This window comes from Labrus mixtus, chromosome 16 (assembly GCF_963584025.1).
Source record: "Labrus mixtus chromosome 16, fLabMix1.1, whole genome shotgun sequence".
NCBI lineage: Eukaryota > Metazoa > Chordata > Actinopteri > Labriformes > Labridae > Labrus > Labrus mixtus.
Genome location: NC_083627.1, coordinates 26,122,695 through 26,148,886, shown reverse-complemented (window position 1 = coordinate 26,148,886; position 26,192 = coordinate 26,122,695). Strand labels below are relative to the sequence as shown.

The 26,192-nt window shown below is 40.4% G+C and overlaps 1 protein-coding gene across 1 annotated transcript; it reads right to left on the bottom strand.

The window, feature by feature from the left end:
- Positions 1–7,251: 7,251 nt before the first annotated feature.
- LOC132991539 (kinetochore-associated protein 1-like) lies at positions 7,252–18,303 on the bottom strand. Its single transcript, XM_061060312.1, has 4 exons — positions 18,290–18,303; positions 18,117–18,204; positions 8,041–8,154; positions 7,252–7,655 (listed from the first exon to the last, which is right to left on the bottom strand). Exons 1-4 carry the CDS (start codon positions 18,301–18,303, stop codon positions 7,470–7,472), a joined length of 402 nt encoding a protein of 133 aa, XP_060916295.1. The 3' UTR covers positions 7,252–7,469.
- Positions 18,304–26,192: the final 7,889 nt, after the last annotated feature.

The window sequence follows — 26,192 nt, the reverse complement described above, 5'->3', positions numbered from 1 at the left end:
CCTTTAGTTTTTGTCCTCTTGACCCATTTTAAAGCTCTGGCCCTGGTAATTGCCCCTGCATTATTTACGTGTGATTCAGGAGAACCAAGCGATAACCTCCAGTGCTGGGAAAAGAAGAAGTGCCAAAACCTGCAGTTCTGTGAGTCTCCAAAAGAGAGTTGATCAAGCAGATCGCTGATGCGGACGTGCAAAATCCTGTCGTTCGTCGAGTGTCCGCTTAAGGCTGGCTGTAGGAGCAGAAAGTCACATACACATCCAGTCAAAAGAGCCAATTGTTACAGCAGATATTAACATGTTAGAACCATAGAACCATAGAGCCTGGTTCAAAAGACTAAATAGGTCTGATTAGCTCATCATGTCTCCATCAGCACATACTAAACAGGAAGAATTTTCTGAACTCATCTGTTTTGATTTTTTTGGGGATAAACGTTATCCACAATAAGGCACGTCGCTGACCTGATTGACAGGCGGGCCTGGTGTAATGGTTTGTCAATGGGCTTAAAACCAGCATCAGCTCCAGTTCTTAGCCTGTCGATAGGTTGACTGAAAGTAAGGTTGAGACAGCAATTCCTGCATGGCGACCGCCACTGGTGGGACTCTAAAGCCCCCTGCAGTAACAAATGGTTGACGTCACTCCTGGTTCATCCATTAATATTTTTAGAATGGAGTCCATTCCCATTAGGTCCCATCCTGAAATGACCAACTTCACTGCAGGACGGAACATGTTTACAGGAAAAAATATAATTTATTGATCATTTTCTCACCAGAATTTGTTTAGCTTGTTCAGTATTTCTCATAAATTGATTTATTTGTGGTGGCCAGTGAATAAGAATCCAGATTGTTGTTGTCGAGACAGCGGGCCTTGGGTATAAGAAGACTGGTTATTTGACTTACGTTACATGTCATTTTAATGCAGTGGCTCCAGCTTCTTTATAAAAAAATATGATCTAATGCCTTGAAACCCAGTGGTTAATGTGCTCATTTACCAGCTTATGAATGTACTGACTGTATAGCTCTAAGAATCTTTCCTTTTGCCATCCCCTTGCTCCTCTCCAGTGCCTCTATTCCAACCAGGGTAACATCTGGCATTGGTAAATTAACACTCCTGCAGTCACATGCAAAACAGGCAACAAACAAAAATATGTTTTCATGTAGGCCACGTCCATTATTTATGCATATACACATTCCCTGTCCAAATCCCTGAATTCATTGTGAAGCCCTTTATACAACCTCACTAGGATTTCTGTACGTGAAAGAATGTGTGGGACCTCTTTACCCTTTAAAGTTTGGTGTGTATTCAGAACGAATGAATAAACCATAATGACAGTGTGCCGCTGGGAGCTGAAAGTGAACACCTGTCACTGTCAGCAGTCTGCAGCACCCTGCCATCGATGCCACCTGATTCACAGAAGGTCACCTTGTGTCTGCGGGACCAGAGCAGCTGATAACTCAGCACTGGACTATACTCCCACAGAGGATAGAGAGGAGGGACACTTATGATGACTGACCCCTATCTGCTGTCAGCTGGAGAGTCATTTCTCATCTTTTCATGCTTGTGTCCCTCCCTGTGTCCTCTGTTTCTCCTCCTGTGTCCTGTATTCCTATCTCACATTTAATACCCATGGAACTCCTGCTCTGAGTCTTCTCAAGCAGCGACCGAACCTTTTTAGCTGTGTTTTTTCACTGCTTTACTTCGTCTGTCTGCTTTTGTCAGTTTTTAAATTAGCTTTGCCTTTTTCTTCCTATCACACACACAATTCTATGATTCTACCTTCCTTTCTCCGACCAACAACTCTCCATTTGTTTATGGTTGTATTTTTTTCTTTAGTAAAGCTTTTTCCCATACTTCACTGGCAGAAATGTTTCTGTTATATGATTGAGACATTTTCCTCTCTTTCACACTCTTTTAGCGTGCACACACAGAAACACACTCTTCCCCACCCTGCTCAACACCAGCTGTGATGGGAGACAGTGGACATCAAATCTAACACGGCAGAGTCAAAATAAAAAAAGGACATTTTCCTCTGATCCTGATTCAGTGGGTGCAGTTCTGCTCTGACTATGACATCCAAATGACTGACTCTTATTTACTCTGAATAAATTGCTTCAGCTTGGGAAATTAACTTTAAATCTATTTATTTTCTCTACTAAGAGAAGGAAATCCCTTGAAAAGCGCTGTGATTTTCAATCTGTCCTCCATAGCGAAACAGCTTAAAGTCAAATTCACCTGTGGTGTCAAAACAATGATGAAAGATTGGATTTCATTAAAATCACAAGGTAATTCACCTCACACTACAGGCTATCGACCTTGATGAGATTTAGTGTGTGTTGACTTTTGCATTATCAAAGGCAAACTCAAACAGCTTTCAAGTGGTTTAAAAGGGCGTCATGAAATGTCTGACTGCCTGTTCATGCGACACTGATCAGTGGGTTTACAAGAAATCTGTGATCCCAATCTCTCCATCAGCTCAATAATCCTTTCAAGGGCATTTACACACACATGTAGACATGCACAGGCAACCAAACATTGACCAACACAGAAGGCGCAGAAGGCAGACTATATTGAGCAAATAATGATAAAACAGGACTTTTGAAGAACATTTTCCCCATCATATTATACTGGCCAATGAAGTTGGTTGGTAAAAGGATGCTAGTGGTTAGCATTTCCTTTGATACAACACAACAAAGGCAACACAGTTTGTGTTTGACATATGTTCTAATAATTTCCATGGTTGCTTTTGGCTATTTAATCCCCTTAAAGCGTGACCTGCCTTCTTTTTGAGCTCTGCGAGTCTTACGGATCAGATTTAATTGATTTGTTAACTTTTGTGTTAGTTAAATCTCACAAATGTTACGTCCGTTGCTGCGTTCTCCCTAATGTCAGTGAATGTGCTATACTGACAGCAATGTTGTGAAAGGTCGCCTGTCAGTTACTTCAAGTGACTATGACAGTGTTCCATGCAGGATGTCATGTTTGTGATTGGTGGAGACCTTGAGGAAGAGGTGAGTGTGCAAGTCCATTAGCATGTAGCTTAGCTGACGAGTAACGATACTGATAGGGAGACTGTAGGTTTGTTGTTTCGGCGTTGGCTATACAGCCCACAATAGCCTGTGTTGCCCATGCAAAGCTGGATAACGTCTCGTAGATTCATTTTAGCGGAACGCTGCAATATTCTTTAAAAGCTCACATCGAAGTTTGCTTTTGGACCTAGACTTTAGAAATGTTTTCTATTATGCTTTTATTTTGTCTGTCCCTGCAGGTAGGTAAAATCAATACTACATCTCTGAAGAGGACCCACATTGCATTGTCTGCGAGGAATACGTTTTGTGTACTGAAGCTGCGCTTGGTGAAAATGTCTCTTATTCATTCTTCCTCTGAAACTGCTTTTTCCATTTCAGACTACCTCTGAGGGTTGTATTTTTACATGCACTAGGCTTCTTTTTGTGTGTTTGCACTTCTTGCAGTAAACAGATTCCTATTGGAAACCCACATAAACACAGGGAAAAGACAGAACAGAAATAGTTGAATTTTGTAGGAATACTGAAACACAACAAAGAATGTAAAAGTACGAAGGCTAAGTGCACATGCTTCTAAAACTTGTATGGACTGAATTGGCCTGAATATGAATTTCTAGTCTTATTTCATATCGCCAGAGTCACTATAGAACAGAATAAGCAGAGAAATAGGCTTAAAAACTTGTATGGGCAATGGCATGGCACATCATGGTCCGGACCATCATAGTGGCAGCCTGTTGTTGTTTTTGTTGTTTTTTAGATCACCAGAAAATTATCATGTAACCATGGGGAAACAAAGCTCTGTTATCAGGGGTTAAAAAGAAAACAAGACAAGAACTCAACCAAACTGAAATGACCTTATTACAGGAAAACGAGCCTTGTTGTCTTGAGATAACGAGATAAATAAGTCAAGACCTTGATGAAAACAAGCAGAAATAACTAAATACCACGTGTAAATAAAGTAAATGGGGATGCATGTCCGCTTAAAGCGTTGATACCAAAGTCTTTTTTATGGCTTATTGTTTTTGTGTAACTATAACAGCAGTGACATCCACCGCCAGATCAATCAAGCAGAGTTCAGAGCTTCTTGTCGCCAATACTCCGGAAAAGATTTTCTTTCTATTGACTGATCTTTCACTGCCACTCACCCGGCCTAAAACTCGGTGAAAGTGGCAGCTGTCTCTGAAGAGCTGCCTGGCACAGTTTTAATAAATCATCCCCAGTCACTCTCTGAGTCTCTCTCTGCTTAGCCTCTCCAGCTCCGTCCCTTTCACCACTTATCTAAGTATGCTGCCTCTCCCTTCTTCACCATTCTCTATCTCTTTCTCCATTCTCTTTCCCTCCCCTTTCTGCTTGTCTGTCTTTATCTTTCCCAGCTGCCAATCTCTTTGTCCCTCTCTCCTACAATCTCAAACTCCCCCACTGTTATAAGTAGATTCCTCTTCCCTCTCTTTCCCTCTTCACTCTCTCTGTCTCTCTGCTCTTTTGAAGCTCTTATCTAAAGTTGCTCAAAAGAAGCCACTTCCTCTGTCATCTCCTCTGGGAGTGCTTATATATGGAGCTTGTTCTAAAAGCTCAGGGTCCTTGGATGGAGTCAGGTACTGTGAGTTCCTCACTTTGGTGAAGTAATTGTAGAAGTATTGTTCTATTTTTTCCTCACTAACTAAATCTCTGTCCTTTCTCAGCATGTTTTACCTCCTCTTTGAACTTCCTCAATGGGCAGGTTGCCTTTTTAATAAATAGCCAACAGAACACATTAATAACCTTGCATGGAAATGGGTTTACAGCAACTGAAATTGACCAAGGTATTGATTCAGAATATGCAAGCTTTACTTTATGATACCTTTATGCTGCCATTGATTTGGAGCATTCAACCGTTCTTTTGATTATCCCTTCGTCTATACCTGCACTTCAGTGTGAACAATAAATAAGAGTTAACTAGCCTTGGAAATGCAAAATTACAGGGAGATGTGATATGGGTAATGTATCTAACTTTATATCTCCCACTCACATTTTAATTATGTTATTCAGAGCACCAACACTGTGACACATATCCAATCTAACAGAGGGGGACAAGACATCTGTAACAGGAGGACTTCCTCCCACCAACAGCCCTGCCTTTAGTCTCTCTCTCTTCTTCCCCCACTCTGTGAACTGAATAAATCCCATGACTTGATATTGTTGCTGTATTACCATACCAGCTAGGCTGTGAGGGCAGGAGGAGTTTTAACTGCAGTAGCAAGAGAGATAGTTCTCTCTGTATCTGTAACTGCTGATTGCAGACACAAAGTGCACCAGCATGGAAAAATATGCAGCACAGCAAATCCTTGTTAAGACCCAGCAATCTGTTAGATCTCAGTCTGTGTAATATGCAAATGTTTTCATTTAGTTAATTAGGTTCTTTATAAGATTAGGCTTTGTTAAGCATGCACTGTAAAAACAAAAAGTCATGATAACATCAAAGTTGGTTTTACATTAAGTCTATGAAAATGTAGTGTTAAATCAATATTATACGTTTATGTCACCTCAACCAATTGAAATTTTTCCAACTTTGAAACTTTCATATTAACTTAAAAATGGCGAGCTCTATTTTCGATTGAGAGGAGTATTTATCTTACCTCGGTGCAGCGAGGGGGTTTTGGGGCTGTGGATCGAGATGGAGATGTACCTGTGCGGGCAGTGAGTCTGAACGTGCTCTTTTGTAATCTGGAGAGTGGATGGATTTTCCGATTTTCTTGGTGAGTGAAGGTGCCGTTCTCATGATGCCGAGTCTTTTGGAACAGTGGTCGAAAAAGCCGTCGAGGTCGTCAAAACAATTATCCTGGGGGTCCAGGTCGGTTGAAATTGTATTCCGATTTTAGAAAAAGGAAATGGAGTTTGTAGAGTGAATACAGGAAAGTCCGATCAGAGTTGTTGTTGTCGTCTAGCAGCTGGACGCCGCAATCATGGATCTCGTGAGAGTTGGTTTCACAGTGATATTTGACTTCCTCCTCCGAAAATAAACTTACCTGCCTCGACACCCGAATCACACTGATTGAAGCTCTACAACAAGAAGTTCAGTCTCTACACACCAAAGCCTTGAATTCAGCCAGGAACAACTTCCCACAGACTCTGTCAACAACATAACTTTCCACCGCGTTCACCGTCTTGGACAGAAAAACAATAATAAGAGAGACAGACAGAGGGAAACTAACATGAAAGAGGAAGGGAGGGTCTGCTATGGGTGAACCATAACAAGTCACCTCTGATTGTTATTGGGGAGTTGCAAATGCTTGATATGGATGAAAATAAATTGTGAAAAGACGATGGTTCATCTGAGTTTGGGCCATAGAGATTACCTGTTGTTAATGAACTATTGTTGATTGATGTGTTTATGATAATGAAACGTCCTTCTGGGTCTGTGATTGTGGTGTTGTGAATAAAAGACACTAATTTTTTAGACACTTTAAGTTTAAAAAAAAATACATATTCCCCTGTGTCTGGAGTGCATAGCTGTGTGTGTGAGTGCAGGTGGGCATGGTTATCCTTGCAGGCAGCCCAGGTGCAGACAATCTACCCCTCATCATCAAGCAGTATATCTACTCGGGTCTTTCACCACTTGTCTCCTGAGAATCCTATCTCTCTGTGCGATCCTGTGTTACGTGCTCATGCCTGTCTGCCTGACCGCTAGCCTGCCTGCTTGCTTGTTCGCCGGTCTGCCGGTGCACTCACCGTCTCTCCGAGAGGATTTGGACACTCCTTCCCCTTGCCCCCCTTGCACTATTAGTTTTGTTGCACTAATAAAATAACTGTTTAATTGTTTAATACACTGGAACAAATCCTCCATTCTCCCATTAAATAGTTACAGCATAATTTGTGGCATCCCACACAACACCAATCCCTTTATGCACAAGACACATCTAATATTTAGGCATTAAGGTGTCCCTCAGGCTGTCAGTTGATCAGTCTTATTTTCAGTCCACTACTGAAAACAATAAATGACCATCTCCACCGCTGGATAAACCTCCCACAATCCATCCTAAGCAGAATAACAACCATTAAAATGCCCATTCTTCCAAAAAGTGACTACCTATTCACAATGATTCCCAAACACCCACCTCTCATCTCGTGCAAGATTTCTCCCGAAGCCCCCTGTCTCTCACCGACCCCTGAGACCGGGGGCAGAATCCCTCTTTCCCTCTTCTCTACCGTCAAAAGTTGTAAAAGAGCAGAAATGAACAGCAAAATACAAAAGCAAATATTGATGATTTTATTGCAGTGTGTACATTTTGGCCATGAAGGTGTCCAGAGGGTACTTAAAAAAAACTAATGCAATCAAATCAACTTTGTTGCTAGTCTTTCACATATCCAAGACTCTAATCACCATTCAACTAATAACCTAGCATTTAAAGGGTTACAATCCTGAAAATTATTTAATGTTTGGTAGTTTTGAGCAAGTCGGAAGTTGTTTAACTTCACAGCAGAAAAATATAAATACATTTGAAGAGGGCACAAGGGTTAATGTTCCAGCAGTGGTGTTGTTTTACTTTGATATACTGAAGAAGCTCGTCATGAGGCAGGATACTGCTCTCCACTGTGGCGGCAATCAGCTCTGGAGCCGGCTCTTTGTCCGGCATGAAGAACTCCACACTCCGCACACCCTGTCAACCACCACAAAGCATTATCTCTGTGTCTTAAAATAAAACTTGTAAACTAAAAGTGATACTATGGATAGAGACAAATATCCCCACAGTGGTGCTTATGACATTAGTGAAAGTAACATAAACAAAGGTAATTAGGGACAAATGTCACCTGAACTCAACTTTATACAGTTTATTTTTGTTTGTTTTTAACAGTACACCAGAAGTACTTTACTGTTAGAAGTAGATATAAATATCTTGAATCTCATGAGTTCACCTGTAACATCACACAAGTTTTTATTACGTCAATATTTCAGCCCTTGTTTTCTTGCTCCGAATTTTCAGATATTTGTTTGAATCTTATACACTTGTATATCGTAAAATGGGTTTTTCATAAAAGACACACCTTCTCAAAGACTGAAAGTCTGCAGTTGTATTTCTTGTGCAGGTCCAGGAGCTGATTGAGGTGGGACACCAGGGACTTGAGATTCTCCTCCTCTTTGGAATCATAATTATCCTCCTTAAAAAGAACACAATTAAAACATAGGTCAGGGTAGGTTATAGGACTGCGCAAGTAAGTGCAGATATGTCGTTATCCCAATTAAAGGATTTGCAACAATCACATCACTATAGTCAGAATTTAACGCAAGAAAATTTTATTTATGCAGACAAGCAATGCTTTCTCACTCAGCATATGTACATCTTACTGTGATTGGTTCAGATCAGCCTGTAGACTATCATCCAGAGCTCGACCGATAAATCAGCCAGCCAATAATATCTGTGTCTGACCCTAACCCTCTCTGAAAGAGGATGTGGCTCATTGTGTGGACTTTCTCGCTCCATGTCCAACTTTTTTACTGTGAGAAGGAAGACTCGGAGGGCAGAACAAACACCTAGCTGCAGTAACCCCTGTGGAGCAGGCAAAAGAAGAGGATTTACTTTTGTAATAACTGGGGGTTTGTAGTAAAGTGTATTTTGCATAATATGTGACCTTTAAGTTATAGACTAGACACCTGTATTTACATACATGTTATTATTATTATTATTATTATAATAACAATAATAATAATACTTTTATTTATTTTGCGCTTTCAATCAAAGTGCTGCACAAAAGTTTGTACAAAATACAGTTAAAAAAACATTTCAGAAACTAAAAACAATTAAAAACACACTCGGACTCTCAGAAAAAGATACAGAGAAATCATGACTCATACACAACAGTCAAACAGATTTTAGCTTAGCTTTAAATGCCTCAACAGAACAAGCCTACCTGATGTCAAGAGGTAAAGACCTTAAAGTCTCCTCTGGCATGAATAGGGAGCCAATGAAGAGAGGCCAACACCGGGGTAATGTGTTCATATCCGCAGGCTCCGGTCAGAACACGAGCTGCGGCATTCTGAACCATCTGCAGACTTCAAAGACTTTTCTTTGGCAGACCCGACAGAAGGACACAACAGTAATCTAGCCTAGATGACACAAAGGCATGGATGAGGACCTCAGCGTCTTTAAACGACAGGATTGATCTGATCTTGGAGATGTTCCTCAGGTGGAAAAAAGCAACTCTGGTCCCCTCCTTTTTATGTAAATCGAACAACAGTGTCTGATCGAAAAGCACACCAAGATTCTTAACTTTGTTTCTTCAATTGATTTCACAGTCATCGAGACAGTAATAAATTTGAAAAGATGACCCAGTTTCGCTGGTCCAATAACCATCATTTCTGTCTTAGCCGAAGCGCTAAGATCCAACAACAATAAAACACTTGTTGGCTCTGAATCTATAGACAGTAGCAAATCATTCACCACTTGAATGATTTGCCCGAAAAGCAGACTGAAATGGCTCAAATAGGTTATTTAGTGACAAAGAATTTAAAAGCTGATTTGAGACCACTTTCTCAAAAACTTTTGACAAGAAAGCAAGGTTTGAAACAGGTCTATAGTTGGTCAGGGAGTCAGCATCCAAGCTAGGCTTCTTTAGAGAGGGTATAACCACACCACTTTTGAAGCAAGCTGGAAAAACTCCAGTGAAGAGGGACGAGTTTAAGATAGATAAAACATAAGGTCCTAATGTAGGCCATAGCTCTTTGACATCCCAAGACAGCACAGGATCCAGTGAGCAGGTTGTACATCGTGCCACCATTACAACCTTAGTCAAAGAAGCCAATGAAACTGGTTCAAATTCAGAAAAGCCTTGTCCTGTGCAGATGGACACATCAACTACACACAGTCATTGTAAGACTGGGGTATTCTGGCTGATGTCCTCAACCCTGTTATTAAAATACAATAAAAAATCATGTGCAGGGAGGTCAGTGCCACTGAATGCCTGATCACGCTGTGAGAGCCTAGAAACAGTATCAAATAGTAGTCTAGAGAGTTATGCCTATTATTTGAAATCAATTTGGAGTAGTAGGCTGCTTTTGCGACTGACATCCTAGATTGGTAGGTGGCCAGCTCTTTCTAAGGATGAGTAAATCCTCATTTAACCAAGGAGTATGGTTCTTTATAAGACACCTCCGAGTCTTTACTGGAGCCACAGAGTAAGGGAGGCCCCGAAGAGCGCTGTTAAAATTAACAGTAAGATGGTCAACTGAAGGAGCTTGATTAAATATTGGATCGACCACATCCGGGAACCCCATAGTAAGATCATGTAAACGTCTTTGCAAAAGTCTTTCTTGGTTTTAAATAGTTGCTGCAATCAAAAGTAATAACAGGAAGTCAGCACTCAGACACAAGAATTAGTTTAGCTCATTCACTTTCATGAATTTTTTGTCAGGTTTTGAACCGATCAAACAAACAAGTTGTGATGTTTATATGATATCTTAATAAGTGAGTCTTACAAGTGATGGTTGGTGAATTGGTTATCTTTGGACAGAGACAGGCTTTCTGATGCTTTATGTTAAAATAAGCTCACAATATGCTGGCTCTAACTTTGTATTCCATGCACTATAATTAGATTGGTATGAAGTGTGTGTTGTAACTTTAGTTAAGAGAGCCAACTCAGTTATTTCTTTCATCAATCTAAAAAGACACTAATGACATCCTTTCAAATTTAAACTTCCATATTTTGACAAGCTAACAAAGTTCAGAAGAGCTTAAAATAAAACCGATGTTACTGTGTAGTGGTTGCACTTTATTTTGCAGCAGCTATCAAATGGTGTGCACCAATAATATCATGTAATTTCATTTTTATTCCACTTTAAGCCAACCTTCATATCAGGTCATGGAAACTCCAGGAGGTATGTCAAGAAATTCTCTGGCACCACTCCGAGCTGCATACTGGTAAATAAATAATATCGCTTCTGAGACATCTGCACCAACATGGAGGTAAACACAGTCAGCCAATATCAGCTCACAGCACACGGCCTCCTTTTCAATCTCGCCGGTAAACAATCTGGGTAGGGGGAGATTGAAAACAGCGGGCACCCGGATTTACATTCCAATCAGGTGACACCCCTGTCAGAAAGTGTTTTCTTTCTCCCAACACTTTGGCACCAAAGTAACACTTGGTTATTACAAAGATGCACACATACCAAACCAGAACATCTGATGGATCCCAATACAGACCTTTTTACTCACCCTACAGTTTATCCATTGGTTCTGTCTTTCACACACGCAGACATGGATAATGCCAACACAATGAGAGCTGGTTTAAAAACACAATATGGAAAAAAGTGAATAAGAGCAAAACTGGCTTACATAGTTAAAGAGGCAAATAGTAGGAGTTATTTTATTATATAACTAATTCAAACCATATCTTAATCTACAATATTCCTGCAGGAGATAGCCTTGTGTCTTTTAGGGAGTGTTAGAACATGCATCCAATATTTAACCCCTTGACTGTTGTAGAGTCAAGGGGCCATCATAGATAACACTTTTATGAGACTGTCTCTTCTCCAAATCACAAAATGGGTTAGTTACACCCTTCATCTATGCTTTTCATTTGGAAACTTTGAGGAAGAAGAGGAAGCATTAAAATGGGCTCATTCAGCCATTGCAAGCACCTGAGGTACATCTCTGTTGACCCTGTCAGGAGCCATTGCTTCTCGATGATGTTTGCTCACAGGGAAAGTCAAAAAGAGCTGCTTCATTTGATGCAAGGCGAGGCTCATTAAGAAGCCATTTCGCATCCCTTGTGTTTACAGTTTGGAAGGAATATTAATCCTTGTTGGTGAAAGCTTTAAATGTCACAGTCCAAATGTCAGCGGAGTGTTGCTGCAGCTATACGCTACATAAGACACAAACAAAAGCAATTATCGAAACCTGAATGGGAACACTGAACACTCTGCTTTTAGTATTGCAACTGGAGAAATGTTTTCCTCCAAGGTGTTTTATTCCATCAATCAGACAATCAATAAATCTTTTGTTATATAGCGCAGAATAATACAGTTATCTCAGCACACTTCACATATTTAGCAGGTCTAGACTATTCTCTTGGTTATATTATAGACACAGACCAAACCACAATCCAAAATGAACAAGCACTCTGCAACAGTGGCTAGAAAAAAACTTTATTTAACAGGCAGAAACCTCAAACAGAACCAGACTCATTGGTGACAAGCCATCTGCTCTTAAACCATGCAGGTGGACATAATGGCCTCAGGCATTTATTGAACCTAAACTGGGAACACTGAGCAAGTGTCTGTTTGTATTACAAGTACAACAGGAGTCATGTTTTCCATTAAGGTGCTTTATTTAGTCAATGAATCAATGAATCAATGAATCAATCAGTTTTTAGTTACACAATGCCAAATTACACAAAAAATTATCAAAGGACACTTTTTAATTAAGTAAGCACTTCGCAACAGTGTCAAGGAAAAACTGACTTTTAGCAGATGAAAACCTAAAGCAGAACAAGACTCACTGATAAACATCTATCTGCCCTTGAAGTATGACAATGTTGAATTTGAAAAATACTCAAAAAATGACTAGAATTAGGCAAAAAAATAAAAATTAGGAATGACGTCTGCGAGTCCACGCATCGTGCCATCCATCTATTCCCGATGTTCTTTCCAGCAGTGGAGGTCAGACAGACAGAAAGGAAGAGAGGCAGACAGGCAGCACCACTGGCTGCAACACAAGACACGAGCGGGGAGGAGAGGCAGGACCCATGTCCTGTGTTGCAGCCCCTGGCCCAGCTGACAGGTCATCTTGAACTCGGAGCCGGCATCAGCTGATCGGCTTGGAAAACAGAGGAGGGAAACGAGAGAGGAGAGGGAGACAGAAAAGAGACAAACTCAATTACAATAGATCCTGTGTGTGAGACAGAGGCGACAGATGTGAGAAAATGGGAGGCAGAGAGTGACAGATAGTGGTGGGACCAGAGAAAGAGACTGGGTGCTGTAAGAGAAAATGAATGAGAGAAGAGTAACAGAATGAAGGAAAAATACTAATGGAGAGCAAATAAGAGCGAGCACTAAAAGGGGCAGCACCCACATGGATACCACATTCATCACCTGGCCGATGAAAAGAGCCCTTTTCACCTTGTGAAGAGCCGATAAGAAAAAAAACGCCCTTGTGGCCCAAATTGCCCGACTAGAAGGTTAATGACTGCCAGTGCCATGGGTCTACAGAAAAAGATCAGTCTGCTCTGCTATGTCCTTATATAAAAGCCCTGGGGCAGAATTGGAGCATGTCATGGGGAATAAGTGTAATCATTTTTACATTACTGAAAAGAAATAAGATCTTTTGGGCGTTGAAATTGGAAATATGCGCGAGCAGACTGGTTTTTAAGCTGTCCTCATGGGATAGAAGTTTGTCATCAAAGAAGCAGAAGGCATGCAATCAATTCCCAAACCATCCTGAGCCTTTGTTATACTATCTCATTTTCCTCCCTCTCTCGGATAGTCTGCCGTCATGCAACAGGCATTAAAAGGTCAAAGCTGAGTGAACTCTGAGCTGTGTATCACAAACAAAGGTCTGAAAATGTCATGGCTTCACAGACATGTCTCTGCAGAAGGAACATCAACAGGCAACACGAAAATAATAAACTGGCCTTCTTTTGCTGTGACATTTAGCTCAAATTTCAAATGTTCTGGTTGTGTGGGATTCATTCCCCAAACTAACAAATCTTTCAGAGACGCGTACATCAGCCTTTGTTGTCAAATCAGCATCTGTGATGCAGTACGCTTAGCAATTACATGACTTGTTTCTATCTCTTGCCTAGTTCCTTGTTTGAAAATGGGGCCAACCTAGATTTGAGACTTCAGGGATATGAACTCAGAGGACACATGAAAGGACAAATCAAGCAAAAAAAAAAAAAAAAACGGAAAGTAGAGGAGAGCTGGAGGCAGAATTCAATTCATCTAACAATTTTTTCCCATCTTGAATTCAAAGCTCGTAAAAGAGAATACAATATTTGAAAAAGAAGAATACAGATGGGATATGGAATAGGTTTTAGGCCAGAGTGAAGTCTTTGGAAGCTTTAAAGGTAACGAAGTCAGACAGAATTGCACTGATTTTTTTTTGATTTTTTTTTATCAGAAATGAGAGAAAGTCTGCCAAACACTTGGGAATGATCCTTTTGAAGTATGCTGTCAGGAATAGCAGATCTCAGACATCAAATGCAGGAGGCATTGCAGGGCATTGGCTCCTTTTGTAATCAAAACCAGAGTGCATCCTTACCTTCATAAAGGACATTTGACAAAAATAGAGACTAATAATGGATGGCAACCGCTCGAGGCAACCTGCCTCGGTGAGAAAGAGGCCACCCAGATTCCACATTTAATCGTTTATATGAATTGCCTTTCATTAGCGGACCAACAATGGGTTTTGACAGAACTGAAATGACTTTGCCCGACGGAACGCCGCAGACACTGTGTGCAATTACTCGGACTCGTAATTGAAGTATTGATGTTGAGTAATACGACGCACTCATTCTCCATAATCAGGATGATAAATGTAATGGATACGTGCCGCGCATCCCTTTTCCAAGACTTTATCCTTTGAAAAGATTCTCCTCTATTCAAAGACTCACACAAAAGACTGCTGAACAATGGGGCATTGTGCTGGTTGCAACAATGTGTGATGTATGGAGACAGATTTTAATTTTCCTGGCAGATCGTAAGAAGAGGAGCCATGGCAAGTCATGCATCCGAAAAAAGAAATAGTTTGAGGAATCAAAAGGAGAATCTGCATACCAGATTCTAAAATGTAACATAATGGCAGTGCCCAACCTCGTCTGTGTGTTTATTAATACCACTGATGTATAAACTTCTTCTTAATGAGACAGTCTAAGAGCCTAATTGAAAAAAAATACAGCTGTCAAATTATGCACTGCAATTGATTAAGCTGGTTATTATTATGAAGTAAAATGCAGTGCTGGGTCCATCCATAATGTAACAGCTAAGTATAAACCATGCATGCATTCATTTGCATACACAACATTTAACTATGCTAAACTATAACTAGTTTTTTGACTTAAGACATTTGGCTTATTTCACTTGTCAAGCAATGATTGTGGGGAGTTAAAATACACGGAACTGTCATTTTTTTCACAAGATGTAAACCAAAGTATCCAAACATCAACCATGATTGTGACCTGAAATACCATTTGAATGACAGACATGCAGGCAAACCATGATAACCTGCTTTGGTTTCCATTAACCCTCCCGCTCACATCAAATCCATTCGAACTAAAGTGCAAAGAGGCTTCCTTATAGTCTCTTTAATGTGAAAGTTCTGTTCACCTATAAAGCTTTTCAACTCTTTTAAGGTCATGTCTTTGAACATCAACCTTCTATCATTTTATTATGAAAAGCACATAATGGAAGAAGGCTTTACTATTCCTCGCTGCTCGTCTCCTTGTTATTCTCCAGGGATACACAACCTTTTTACAGAGAACTTAGGCTGGCCCCTCCGCTGGGTCTCTTTCCTTGGTGCCTTGTGAAAAGAGCCACTGTTCTCTTGGGTTCTGGATGCCTGGATCATCCAAACAAACACTGTTTGTAGAACTAACATCTTTGTTCTCCTAAACCTGATTATGCATGGTGTACCAAAGCAGTCCGTATACCAGCAGCTTTGCTCTCCAAGCGCATATACGTATATGTCTACAATAGGACTGTAGAAACACATCCTCTCATTGTCTAAAAATGGACTTCAATACTGAGATCTATTAAGACTTTTGCCCCAAGGCATTGTTTAAAACAGAACAGCATAAAGGAGGAATATGTAACAAGGTCAACTAACCAGATCACCTTTTTGAGTTTTCGCTTGTTCCTCCATAAAGAAGCGCAGTCCGCGCAGGATGTCTTGTCGAAAATAGCACAAAAGGAAATGAAGTCTCTAGGCCTGAACATGAGCAGTTTCCAGTAACAGTTGAGTGACTCAGCCCTCTTCTCAAATAATCTCCATGGAGGGAGTAATCACTTCAAATGCTGAATATGAAATTACATTTATCACACAGAGCAGCTTGATGAAACAGCATCTTAAAGCCCTCATACTGCTGATTATGAATGAAGCAGAGTCTTTGCAATGTTAACCTTGAAGTTAAATGAATGTGTTCACTCCCCCCAAAAAAAGCTGTTTAAAGACAACTTCCAACCTGCGCAGAGACTTTCCAGAAAGTGATGCAGTGACCTTGGTTTTCTGTTTCAGCCATGGATTATTCATCCACACACTGTGATTTAAAGACGGATGCATCACAAGCTTGGGAAGCTTACTGTTTAAATGATGCATTCAAAGACAAACATAAGCATGATTGGGAAAGATCACTGCTTAAAGAAGTAAATAAGCTCAAATCAGGATTGAAAAGAGTGCGCTAACAAGCTGATCACACACAAGATTCTTAACTAATGCATGCAGTGATCAGGACACATCATGAAAAGTGAATGGCTTTTAATTATTAATTCAAGGGGATAATTACACTCATTATTGGAAAAAAAAAGCTTGTCTGTTACACTCAGCAATGGTTGAGATGGGAGAACTTGGGGAATTCTGCAGGGGAATGACCTCAGATAGCAGCACACAATTGTGATTCATATCAGTAGGCAGGGGATATGAGAGGACCATCCAGTTGTCATAGTCATCGCAAAGAGGTACAACACGTTCAGCTGCCTGTGATCAGCACACTCGCAGCATTACAGTGTATTTTGCCCTTTCTCGTGAGCTTTCTCTGCACTGTTGAAGTTGGTGTTGCATTTCAGGCGTGATAGCTGGCTTGATGGCTGCTGCAGGGATTTGCTTTCCCCCGCAGATGCTGACAGGACACTTTAGGATGTCTCTGCTCACCTTTGAGGGCCTTATAGGTGAAAGACGATACCTGCTGGCACAAGAGCTGTCCGACCACATGCAGCAGGACGGAGGCAGGTGTGGTCCTCGGGGGAAAAAAGTGCATTGATTCAGGAAAGGCTGCAGGTTCCATTGCCTGTAAGTCAGCCAAATTTAAGGGCATAATGTCCCACAAATGTGCACACCTGAACTCTAAGGCCAAGGCATTCACTTAATTTCTAATATTGCTCTGTGGAAATCAGTTTCCTCACACTTCTTGGCAGCCTTCAGAGACTTCCTGACACCTCAATACTGCCTTGTGATTGATTTCCATATGGGCTTCGCGTTTCCCTGCAGGAAAATTTGTTTCATTTATGACTGTGGACATCAAGTATTCGAAAAGTCTTTAATCGTGCATTTTAGCTCATCACAGCAAAAACATTAATTTGTGCCAATTTGCAGTGACGGCCCAGAGTCAGTGAGCAGGAAAGCATTCACACTATACCTTTTCCTTCACTGTCCTCGAGCTTTTTCATTACAGCAGCACAGTAACACGGACGGGATGAGGACGTGGCGGCACAGTGAGCAGCCCTGTCTGTATCACGAGGCAATTTAGTCCAGGTAGTGAGGGAAAATCCGTTTATCCGTGGACCTGACTTAACGAGGTGCTGCACCGCGTGCCTTTTTCAATCTTGTGCTGAAGCGGCAGCTTGACAGAGGCTGATAAAGTGAAGATTTACTCTCGGACAAAGTGAGGAGCAATCCCTCACACTTTAGCTTACTCCATCAATTTCTGTGCGCTCTTTACTGGCCCAGTGATTTAGTATCCCCTCAGTGCTTCTGGTGGCAGCATCAAATGTAGGCTACCTCTATAAATGGCTTGGCAAGCACACATGAACACCTTGCAAAGAACAAAAGAAGTCGACTATAACCTGTTAAAAAACTAAAAGGACACAGAACTCTACACTGGGAAAAATTGCTTGGATAAAAATATTGATTGCATTGAAACCACAATTTATTAATAAAGACTATAAATAAGCATTACATCGTAAACTATGTATTAAAGTGTTTTCTCACTTTAAAGTAAATATTCCTCTTACTAAAGTTCAAAAAGCGACACAATATGACAGAAATGCTTACAAAGGATTAAAAGGATGATATCAGGGGCTCTTTCTGATTCAAACTTAGCTCATGCGGAGCTTCAATTAAATATACAAAGCATAACTATCTATCATTTTGCTGCATTTGTTTTTTTTTTATAAATAAAGACTTAGAACCTACCGTATACTGGGTGGATATCCAGTAATAGATGTGCGTAAAACGCGCCGGACCGGCGAGCCCACCAGGATGTTCATATGTCGAACAAGAGCTTTTTGTAACTTATGTCCTGTCATCTCACGCCTCTGTTCCATAAGGCGTGTGTCTGACCGGGTTGCTTCTTTTGGTTTCCGCACCCCAGCCTATCCATCAGTGCGCACTCAGTAAGCTCTTCCCCCTTCTGATGCTGCTGTTTCTAAATATCCAATTTCACATTGTAGCATTCTTTCTCTCCGCAGAATACATTGATATGCTCGATGCATTTAATTAACAGATCCAATAGTCTTGGAGTTTTACTGACTCCGGTGATGCTTCGAGACGAGAAGTTACCTGGAATGAATGTGCTCTTGGACTCAAGAAAGCCGGTTTGTTGGCGCTCTGATTTGCGCAGGATACAGCATTAATGATGTCAACACAACCTATTGTCGTGTAACACTGGTACTGTCCAATAAAATCTCAGGTATGATGACATCAAAGGATATGCCTAAATCAGTAGCTAATAGAGCTGGTTTGCGCTAAACGAATAGTTTATTTTGCACATTTCAGAAAGATTAGCCTTTAAACAGTGTGAGGTTTTAATTGGGCTTGTTAACATTACTGGGTGTTGAATTACAACAACTAGCATACTAACTTTACACTGGGGCCGTTAATTAGTTAAGCAATTCCTGCCGAGAATCTTACAATAGCTATTAAAAAGTTTGGCTATTCCGATTAGATTTATTTTTAATGTATAGGCTAAATGAATAATTTGTTTTTATAGCTTTATTTAATACGTTTTTTACTTGTATTTGTTAGGACCAATCACTCTGTATAAGAGATTACCCTGTATAAATAAAAAAAAAACAGTCACTCTACTGCAGTGCGCTTCTGATGTACTCAGTCTCCCACAATGCACAGCAAGAAGGTTACGTCAGAGTCTCGCGACCCAACGTGGTTTTGTGTTGTGTTGCAGCATCGTGTTCGTTAGCTCTAGGTACGTTAAAATAATACATTTAAAATAGCTAAATCAGGGGGTTTATAGTCCAAGAGGTCGACTCGACGTTTTATGAAGAGAGAGTTGACGTGGCGCACCATTAGCTTACTCTGTGTGAAAATGAAGACTTTTGGAGACGAAAGATCGGCCAAGTTCCTCTTCGACGCTTCTCTGCTGTTTAAAGATAAATGCCCGGAGCTTTCACGGTTCCTCATGTAAGTAGTTTCAGTTGAAACACAACAAATATTTGACGTTAACACTAAGTCCTTACTCTCTACCCCCGTATTGTTGTAATGGTCAAATGTAGCCGCTAGGTGGAGGAGCTCGACCAGTGTTAACCATAGACTGTAGTGTTAACGATGACTTTTTACCTTTACCATGACGTCATTATAACTGGGTTTGGGGATGATGGTACATTATGTTACATTTTTATTTTCTAAAACTTAGTATGTCCCCGATACAGTTAATTCAGAATATCCAGTATACATACAAAATACGATATGCGATAAAGTTAGATCTTAAAAACAGAAACAAAAAAATTATGTGGAAAATAATGACTTCCCTGAATCCATATTTTCGTAGGTCCCCCCATGTTATCCTTTACTGAATCTTTGTTTGGCTTCAATTAAACAAAATAAAACTTAGCAGTTGTCAGAACTGCAGAATAATAATTAAACAACTTTTTTTTTGTAAGTTTTTCAGCATTTACTGTATTCCAAATGGTGTTAACTCAAAAGAGGATAATAGTGTCTCACATTACAAAGAAATCATGAATATTTCATTAAAACAGTGTTAGCTCTATTTTATGTATTAAAAGACCTTTATATCAAAAAGAGAGTGGCGCAGAACGGTCTGCAGTGACTCTTCTCTGTTTGTTATTTATGTTGTATTTAAATGTGCAACTTGTTAAACTGTGAAAAAGGCATCATGGCTGTTACCTTTGCAGTGTTGTTAAATTATTATTATTTTTTGGCTTGATAAGATGTCATGCTAATTTTTTTTAACTTTTAAGGATGTGTAACAATTAAGTGTGAAAATATTATTGATTACTGATCTACATTCACTGCATGGTTTGTCACTGTATTTGGCCATAGGTCTATGAGTAACAATTTTATCTTGCTTATTTGTTAATTAGCAGATTATATTTGAGATCATTTGAAGACTGAGAGTGAAAAATGCTTCTTATTTTGAAACACAAATGGTTGTGTAATTCTGGTGGTGTGAAGTGTGTCTGCTGCTTTTTGGATTTCCAGAAAGGCCTATTCTAGCTGAATGCATGCCAACCCAGGGCTGCCCATGTGCAGGTGTAGCGGAAAGTATGTTTAATCTGATGCATCTGATAACTCAGCAGCTCTAACTGTATCGTCATTCAGTCTTCAGCTGTTTCAGAGTGGGGTAGATATCTTTTGTTGAGGTCACATCACTTTCCTAACAAGGATACATAATGAGAGTGACACAAAGAAATCAAAGCACTGTAATGCAGAAACTCTCTGTAATCATGGAGCAGATGAGCAAGACAGTTTGTGAACCTTGTCTTCTCTTTTGTGTTTGTTCCATGTTGTTAAAAGGACCCATTCAAAGTCTGAAGTCTTTCAAAACAGTAACGGTCTTTATTTAATTAGCCTTCTGCAGTCAAGTGTTTTCATTTGAATTAAACTCAATAGTAATTCATGCGCATCTCTAATATGCGTCATCTTTTATTGTTCACCCCTCAAGTTTTTGAGCTTTTGCCAAAACAGAAAATGATTGCATTTTGTTCTGATGGCGTCTACCACACTGGTGATTGCTTTATTTTGTTGTGAGTGAAAGTAATTTCCGGAGAAACCCTAAAGCCTCAGAGAGTGTGTGTGCGCGTGTGCATGTGTGCTTGCATGTGTGTGTCCCACAGGATCACAGGTGCACTTTTTGTCTATGCCCCCCAGATTTTCTTGATCCTAATCGGTATTATGGTATGATACGCTGGCATTTTGCAAAAAAAAAATTACGTGAGACAAATGACATAGGATTCATTCTAACTGTGAATGAATGTAAAATCATTTCTTTATTGTTATTATTGCAATTCAGGCAATCTTTTTAAATGTGTTTGTTGCAAATTCTTGAATTGATTGCTGATAAAATTGCCCTGTTTTATGCAGCATTTTTAGTATTAACACATTTAACAGGAAACAGCACAGGGGGCACAGGGATGGCAAGCCCGGTCTGTATGGACTTTGTTTGGATGCAAGAGGGTCGCCAGTACAAGTCCTGGTGAGGACCAAAGTGTTAAATTTGGTCTGGTTGCTGGAGGTCACTTCCCCGAGTACTGCTGAACCTCCAACAGCCCTGACACTCTCCCCGTTTAGCAGCCCCACTCTGACATCTCTCCATTAATGCATGCCCAGAGGTCCTGTTTGTGCATTTGTGTATTTTGGGCCTATGTGTGTGAGTAGAATGTCGCTCAGTGTATAAACCCGAAAAGACTGTGTGGACAGGGCTTGGTTTGAGTTGAGTTCAAGCCATGTCTCTTTTGGCTTGTTTGCACTCACCTGAGCCAGGAAACTTGTGGGCAAAACCATGAATGGAAACAAAAAACCAAAGTTTTACTCGTGGAACCCAAAGTCAAGATCATCACACAAGCATTTGAGTCCATTGCTACTTTTAAACATCGATCTATTTCCCAGATTCCCTGGCTATGATCAAGTGTGGTCATAGACAACATTTTTGACCACATGTTACAGCGCCCAGCAGCCAATCAGAAGAGAAATTACCCTTTTTTGTGCAACTGGTTATAAGACAGGGCTGGTTATATGCCAAAGTGACTGTCAAGAAAATATGGAAGTCATATTAGGAAGGGAAATTACTGCTAAAAGAAGTTCAAATCAAAGATCTTGTACTTTAAGGTTTATTGAAGGGAAATTAAATCTTTCCTGTCATCATCCACTCTAATAGCTTCCTTAAATGGTCAGTGTGTTGATGATGTCTTTATTCCCAATGAATGGCTACTGTCTTTGTTTTCTTCTGGGGGGTTTTCATTGTCTTCCTTCTTCTCAGTTTTGGTTTTGGCCATACGTCACTATAGGAGTGTGTTTTTTTACGTGGGTGTGTGTCAGCACTGGTACACACTGCAGCACATATTTCATGGAGGTCATGTTACTGCCTCTTGCCGCTGTCTGCACCTTCCGTCTAGCTGCTGATGACTGAATGTGTTTGCGTTCATGTTTGCCTCTAGGTTACAATTAGTTTGAAGTATTTGTTTTCATTCCTGGCTTCAGTAAAAAGGCTTTAATGACTTTTTGTAAACACTTTTGGAGTTGGCAGTCTGTTTTGTGTTTGTGCATGTGTTTGTTTGAGTGTGGAGAATTGTAATTAGTGAACATGACAGCTGCCTTCATGTTTGTGTTCCTGTCCTGATATGTGGACTGACATCATATTGCGGCTCACGCTGCCACACTAATGGGAGCTGTTCCAGTTAGTTCATCGTCATAGATGTGTCCAGTAACTGGAGACTGATTGAGTGGTTAGATAACCAAAATATACATAATATCATACTGTCAACTGTAGTTATTTTATTCTTTATTTACTTTGACTTTTTCTCTTCATAGAGAGAAGAATGATCTAGTCTATGATTAGATGCTGTTGAATAGTTATCTAGTTTCAGCCAATGTTTGTGAACTTTTCTGAACATCGGCCTTTGTTGTTTTTTAGTTTATTTTCATTGACGAAAATATTGGACTCATAAGAGTTTTGACAGAGCTAAATGAAAAGCTGGGGGATGACCAAGGTTGTTATAATTCAACCTTAGGTGGATGTTAAAACTGACGGTGATCAAACTATTGTCAACCTTGTGGTGCAATTGGAACAGTTAGGGGATCAACTAAGGTTTGGGAATTATCAGCGGGGAAGCACGAATGCCTGCTCCAAAGTTTGTGTCAGCCTTTTAAACCAGATAAATCTAAACTTTGATCCTCTAGTGGCACTACATGGAAAACCAGGGCATCCCCAAAGTTATGACGATTCACTCTAAATGCCTGTGCAAGGAGTGCACTAATCGACTGACACATTATGTTGCCCTCCCTTGAGGCGTGCCCTCAGTGTTGTTAATGATTACCAAAGTAGTTCCCAGTTTTTTTTTGTCAGTTACTAATCGATTAATTGTTTTGGCTGTAGAGCTCAGCCCAGCAGTCATTTAACTCTACTCTGTCATCAGACTGTTCATCCAACTCCTCTGTCCTGTCAGTCATCACCTTTCGGTCTAGTCTTAATTGGTCACAACCTTACACTGTATAGGACAGTACAATTAATCGCCACACTATGAGTATCACTGTAGGGGCATTATTTAATTTTGATTTTATTTATCACACTTCACATCATTATTGCGATATTGAACAATGTTATCGCACATCAAATATTTCTCTCATACCATGGAGGACTAATACCTGCCCACTCCCCTTACGTATGTATACTACTTGCTCTCCTCTGCTGCTCAGCCACTCTCTCATCTCACGCTCCCACTCAGCAGGAGATGGCAGATGATTCCACTCATACCAGCGAGCTGTAGACTGGTAGGCACCTGCTGGCCTCATTTTCAGTCACATCCAGCTGATAAATGAACCCTGAAGGAAACACTATCTGCAGTGTCCACTTATCAACATGGAATGTTTTCCCCTGATTGTTGCTATAGAGAATGTTCACAGTGCTTTCATATTGTCCGCTACAACCACAGCGAGGACTCCTGTCTGTAATTATATTGTTACATTATAGCCAACACATTATATCCCACACACACACACACACACACACACACACACACACACACACACACACACACACACACACACACACACACAAGCTCAATTGATTGCATCTCCCAATTGTCAGCAGTTTATGTGATGGCCTCGTATCTTCAGTGTTCATCAGCCCTGCTAAGCATGCACTTAAAAGGAGATCATGTCAAGTATGTTAATAAGATTCGGGCAATGGGAGAAGTCTTGGTGGTGCGGTGCACGGTTCCTGAGAGTTTGCTCATCAGGGAAGCAGTGGGAAGGAAGTCTGTGGTGGAAACAAAATTCCCCAGTAATCCAACTTCTCTACTTGGTGATCTGTTCATGAGATTGTCAGAGCATTTACTTTTGTGCGTCACATACAGGCAGAATGTGTTGTTCAGTGTAAGTGCTCCTAATGACACTTTATTATCCAAACTCAAGTAATGGAATTGTAACTGAATTCGAAACATGCTCGCATTTTAAAAGAAGGCTTTAAAATAAGCTATGAATAATAAGTCATGCTTCCTCAACAGACAACAAAATGTTTTTGGGAAATGTTTAAGGCCTGTGGCTGTGAGTCATAATCAGTCCTCTCCAGAGTCCCATTCCTCCATGTACTGCAACTCAAACAGCTTCTCCTCATTTCCAGTATTTCCTGACTATATAAGGCTATCTTCTATATAATCTGAGAGTTTAATTCAGTCAATGATTACCAAATTGTTAAGGGATCAAAGGGACAGTGAGTCAGCCTTTGGAATGAGATTACAAATCAGCCGACAGTATCATGCACCCTCTCACATACGGGGTGGGTGACAATGCAAGTGCAGAGCATCAATAAACCAGACACCACAGCAAGCCGCCAGCAGGTCAACTCCAGATTAAAGTCGGCGCCCCCCCTATCCATAAACAGCCTGGTCCCTGTCTTTCAGTGCCACACGTGCAGCAGGACAACATATTTCCCTTCATCATTTTAAGCTGGGGGCTAATTTCAGAGGGACTTATCAGGGCTTAGGTAAAACATTTTCATAAATATCTCACTGCCAGCATTCTAAAACTGAAGGCAGCCGACTAGCAGTCGTTTACATGGGGAGGGGGAAGTCATTGAAATGGTCTGCATAGTTGCCCTATATTGTTTCCACTACTCATAGTAGGAAGAATGTTTTTCTGCCAAATTGGTGTTTCCGTCTTGTAATTGGTTTATTTGCATGACTCTATTTTAGCAGAATCATTCACTGCCAACATTCTTTCAGTAAATATTCAAAAATATTGAACAAAATGTCTCTGAATATTGTTTCCTTTTCACTTGACTTGTTCATTACATTATTCCTATGTGAAGGGCGCTGTTTTAATGCATATTGAGTATTTTAAAAATCAATTACTTATGAATGATTTTCTCTCCAGATGAATGTAAAGTGTATTTATTCAGAGAAGCTTTAATTATTCAAGGTCTGCATCCAAATCATCTTGTACTGTTTTTATTTATTCAAATGTGTTACTGTTTAATGTCACTTTCATCTGCTCCGAGCATTTCTTCAACATGTTTTAACTTATTTTTTCTTTATTTTCTTCCCTATAGGCAGTGGCCTGTGAAGGCAAATGGTAAGTAAAAATACCTGCACATCTTTGAACAATTTAAAAAAAAAGTTATTTCTTGGTCCTTTTTGCCTTTATTTGATAGGACAGCTGAAGAGAGGCAGGAAATGTTGGGAGGAGAGAGTGAGTGCTGCAACAAAGACTATAGCCTCTGTACATGGGGCGCATAACATAACCGCTAGGCTATTGGGGCCGTACAATCTGACTTTTAACCTTAATTTTTTGGTCTTTATTCTTTCCTGCTTGTGTTCATCAGAGATGTCCTATAGTATCAGCAAAGAAAAGCGGAATGCAGTAATACGTAGGACCTTGTCACCGGTTTGTCAAGGTCACTAGACACTCAGCCAAACACAACGGAGTCAGCCAGCCGTCTGAGTCAGACAGCATGACACACACACATTCTGACACACACACACACACACACACACACACACACACACACACACACACACACACAGGTCCATGCCTGCCAAAAACCACATCAGTAGGTAGAGGTGCCCATTTAGCACGGCTGTTTAGGCATTTCCTCTACAAATTAGCGCCAGTCCCTGAGAGAATAACCTGGTGTTGTTCAGAGCATGATGTGAAAAACTTAATTGCATGTAAAATATTTGACATGTCCTTCTAAAACTTTATTGTAAGGAGAAAAAGCAGAATGATCGTGGTTGAATACTTTGGGGGGTGTCGAGGCGGAGAATCTGTACACAGCAGTTAAAACAAAGATCCAAACAC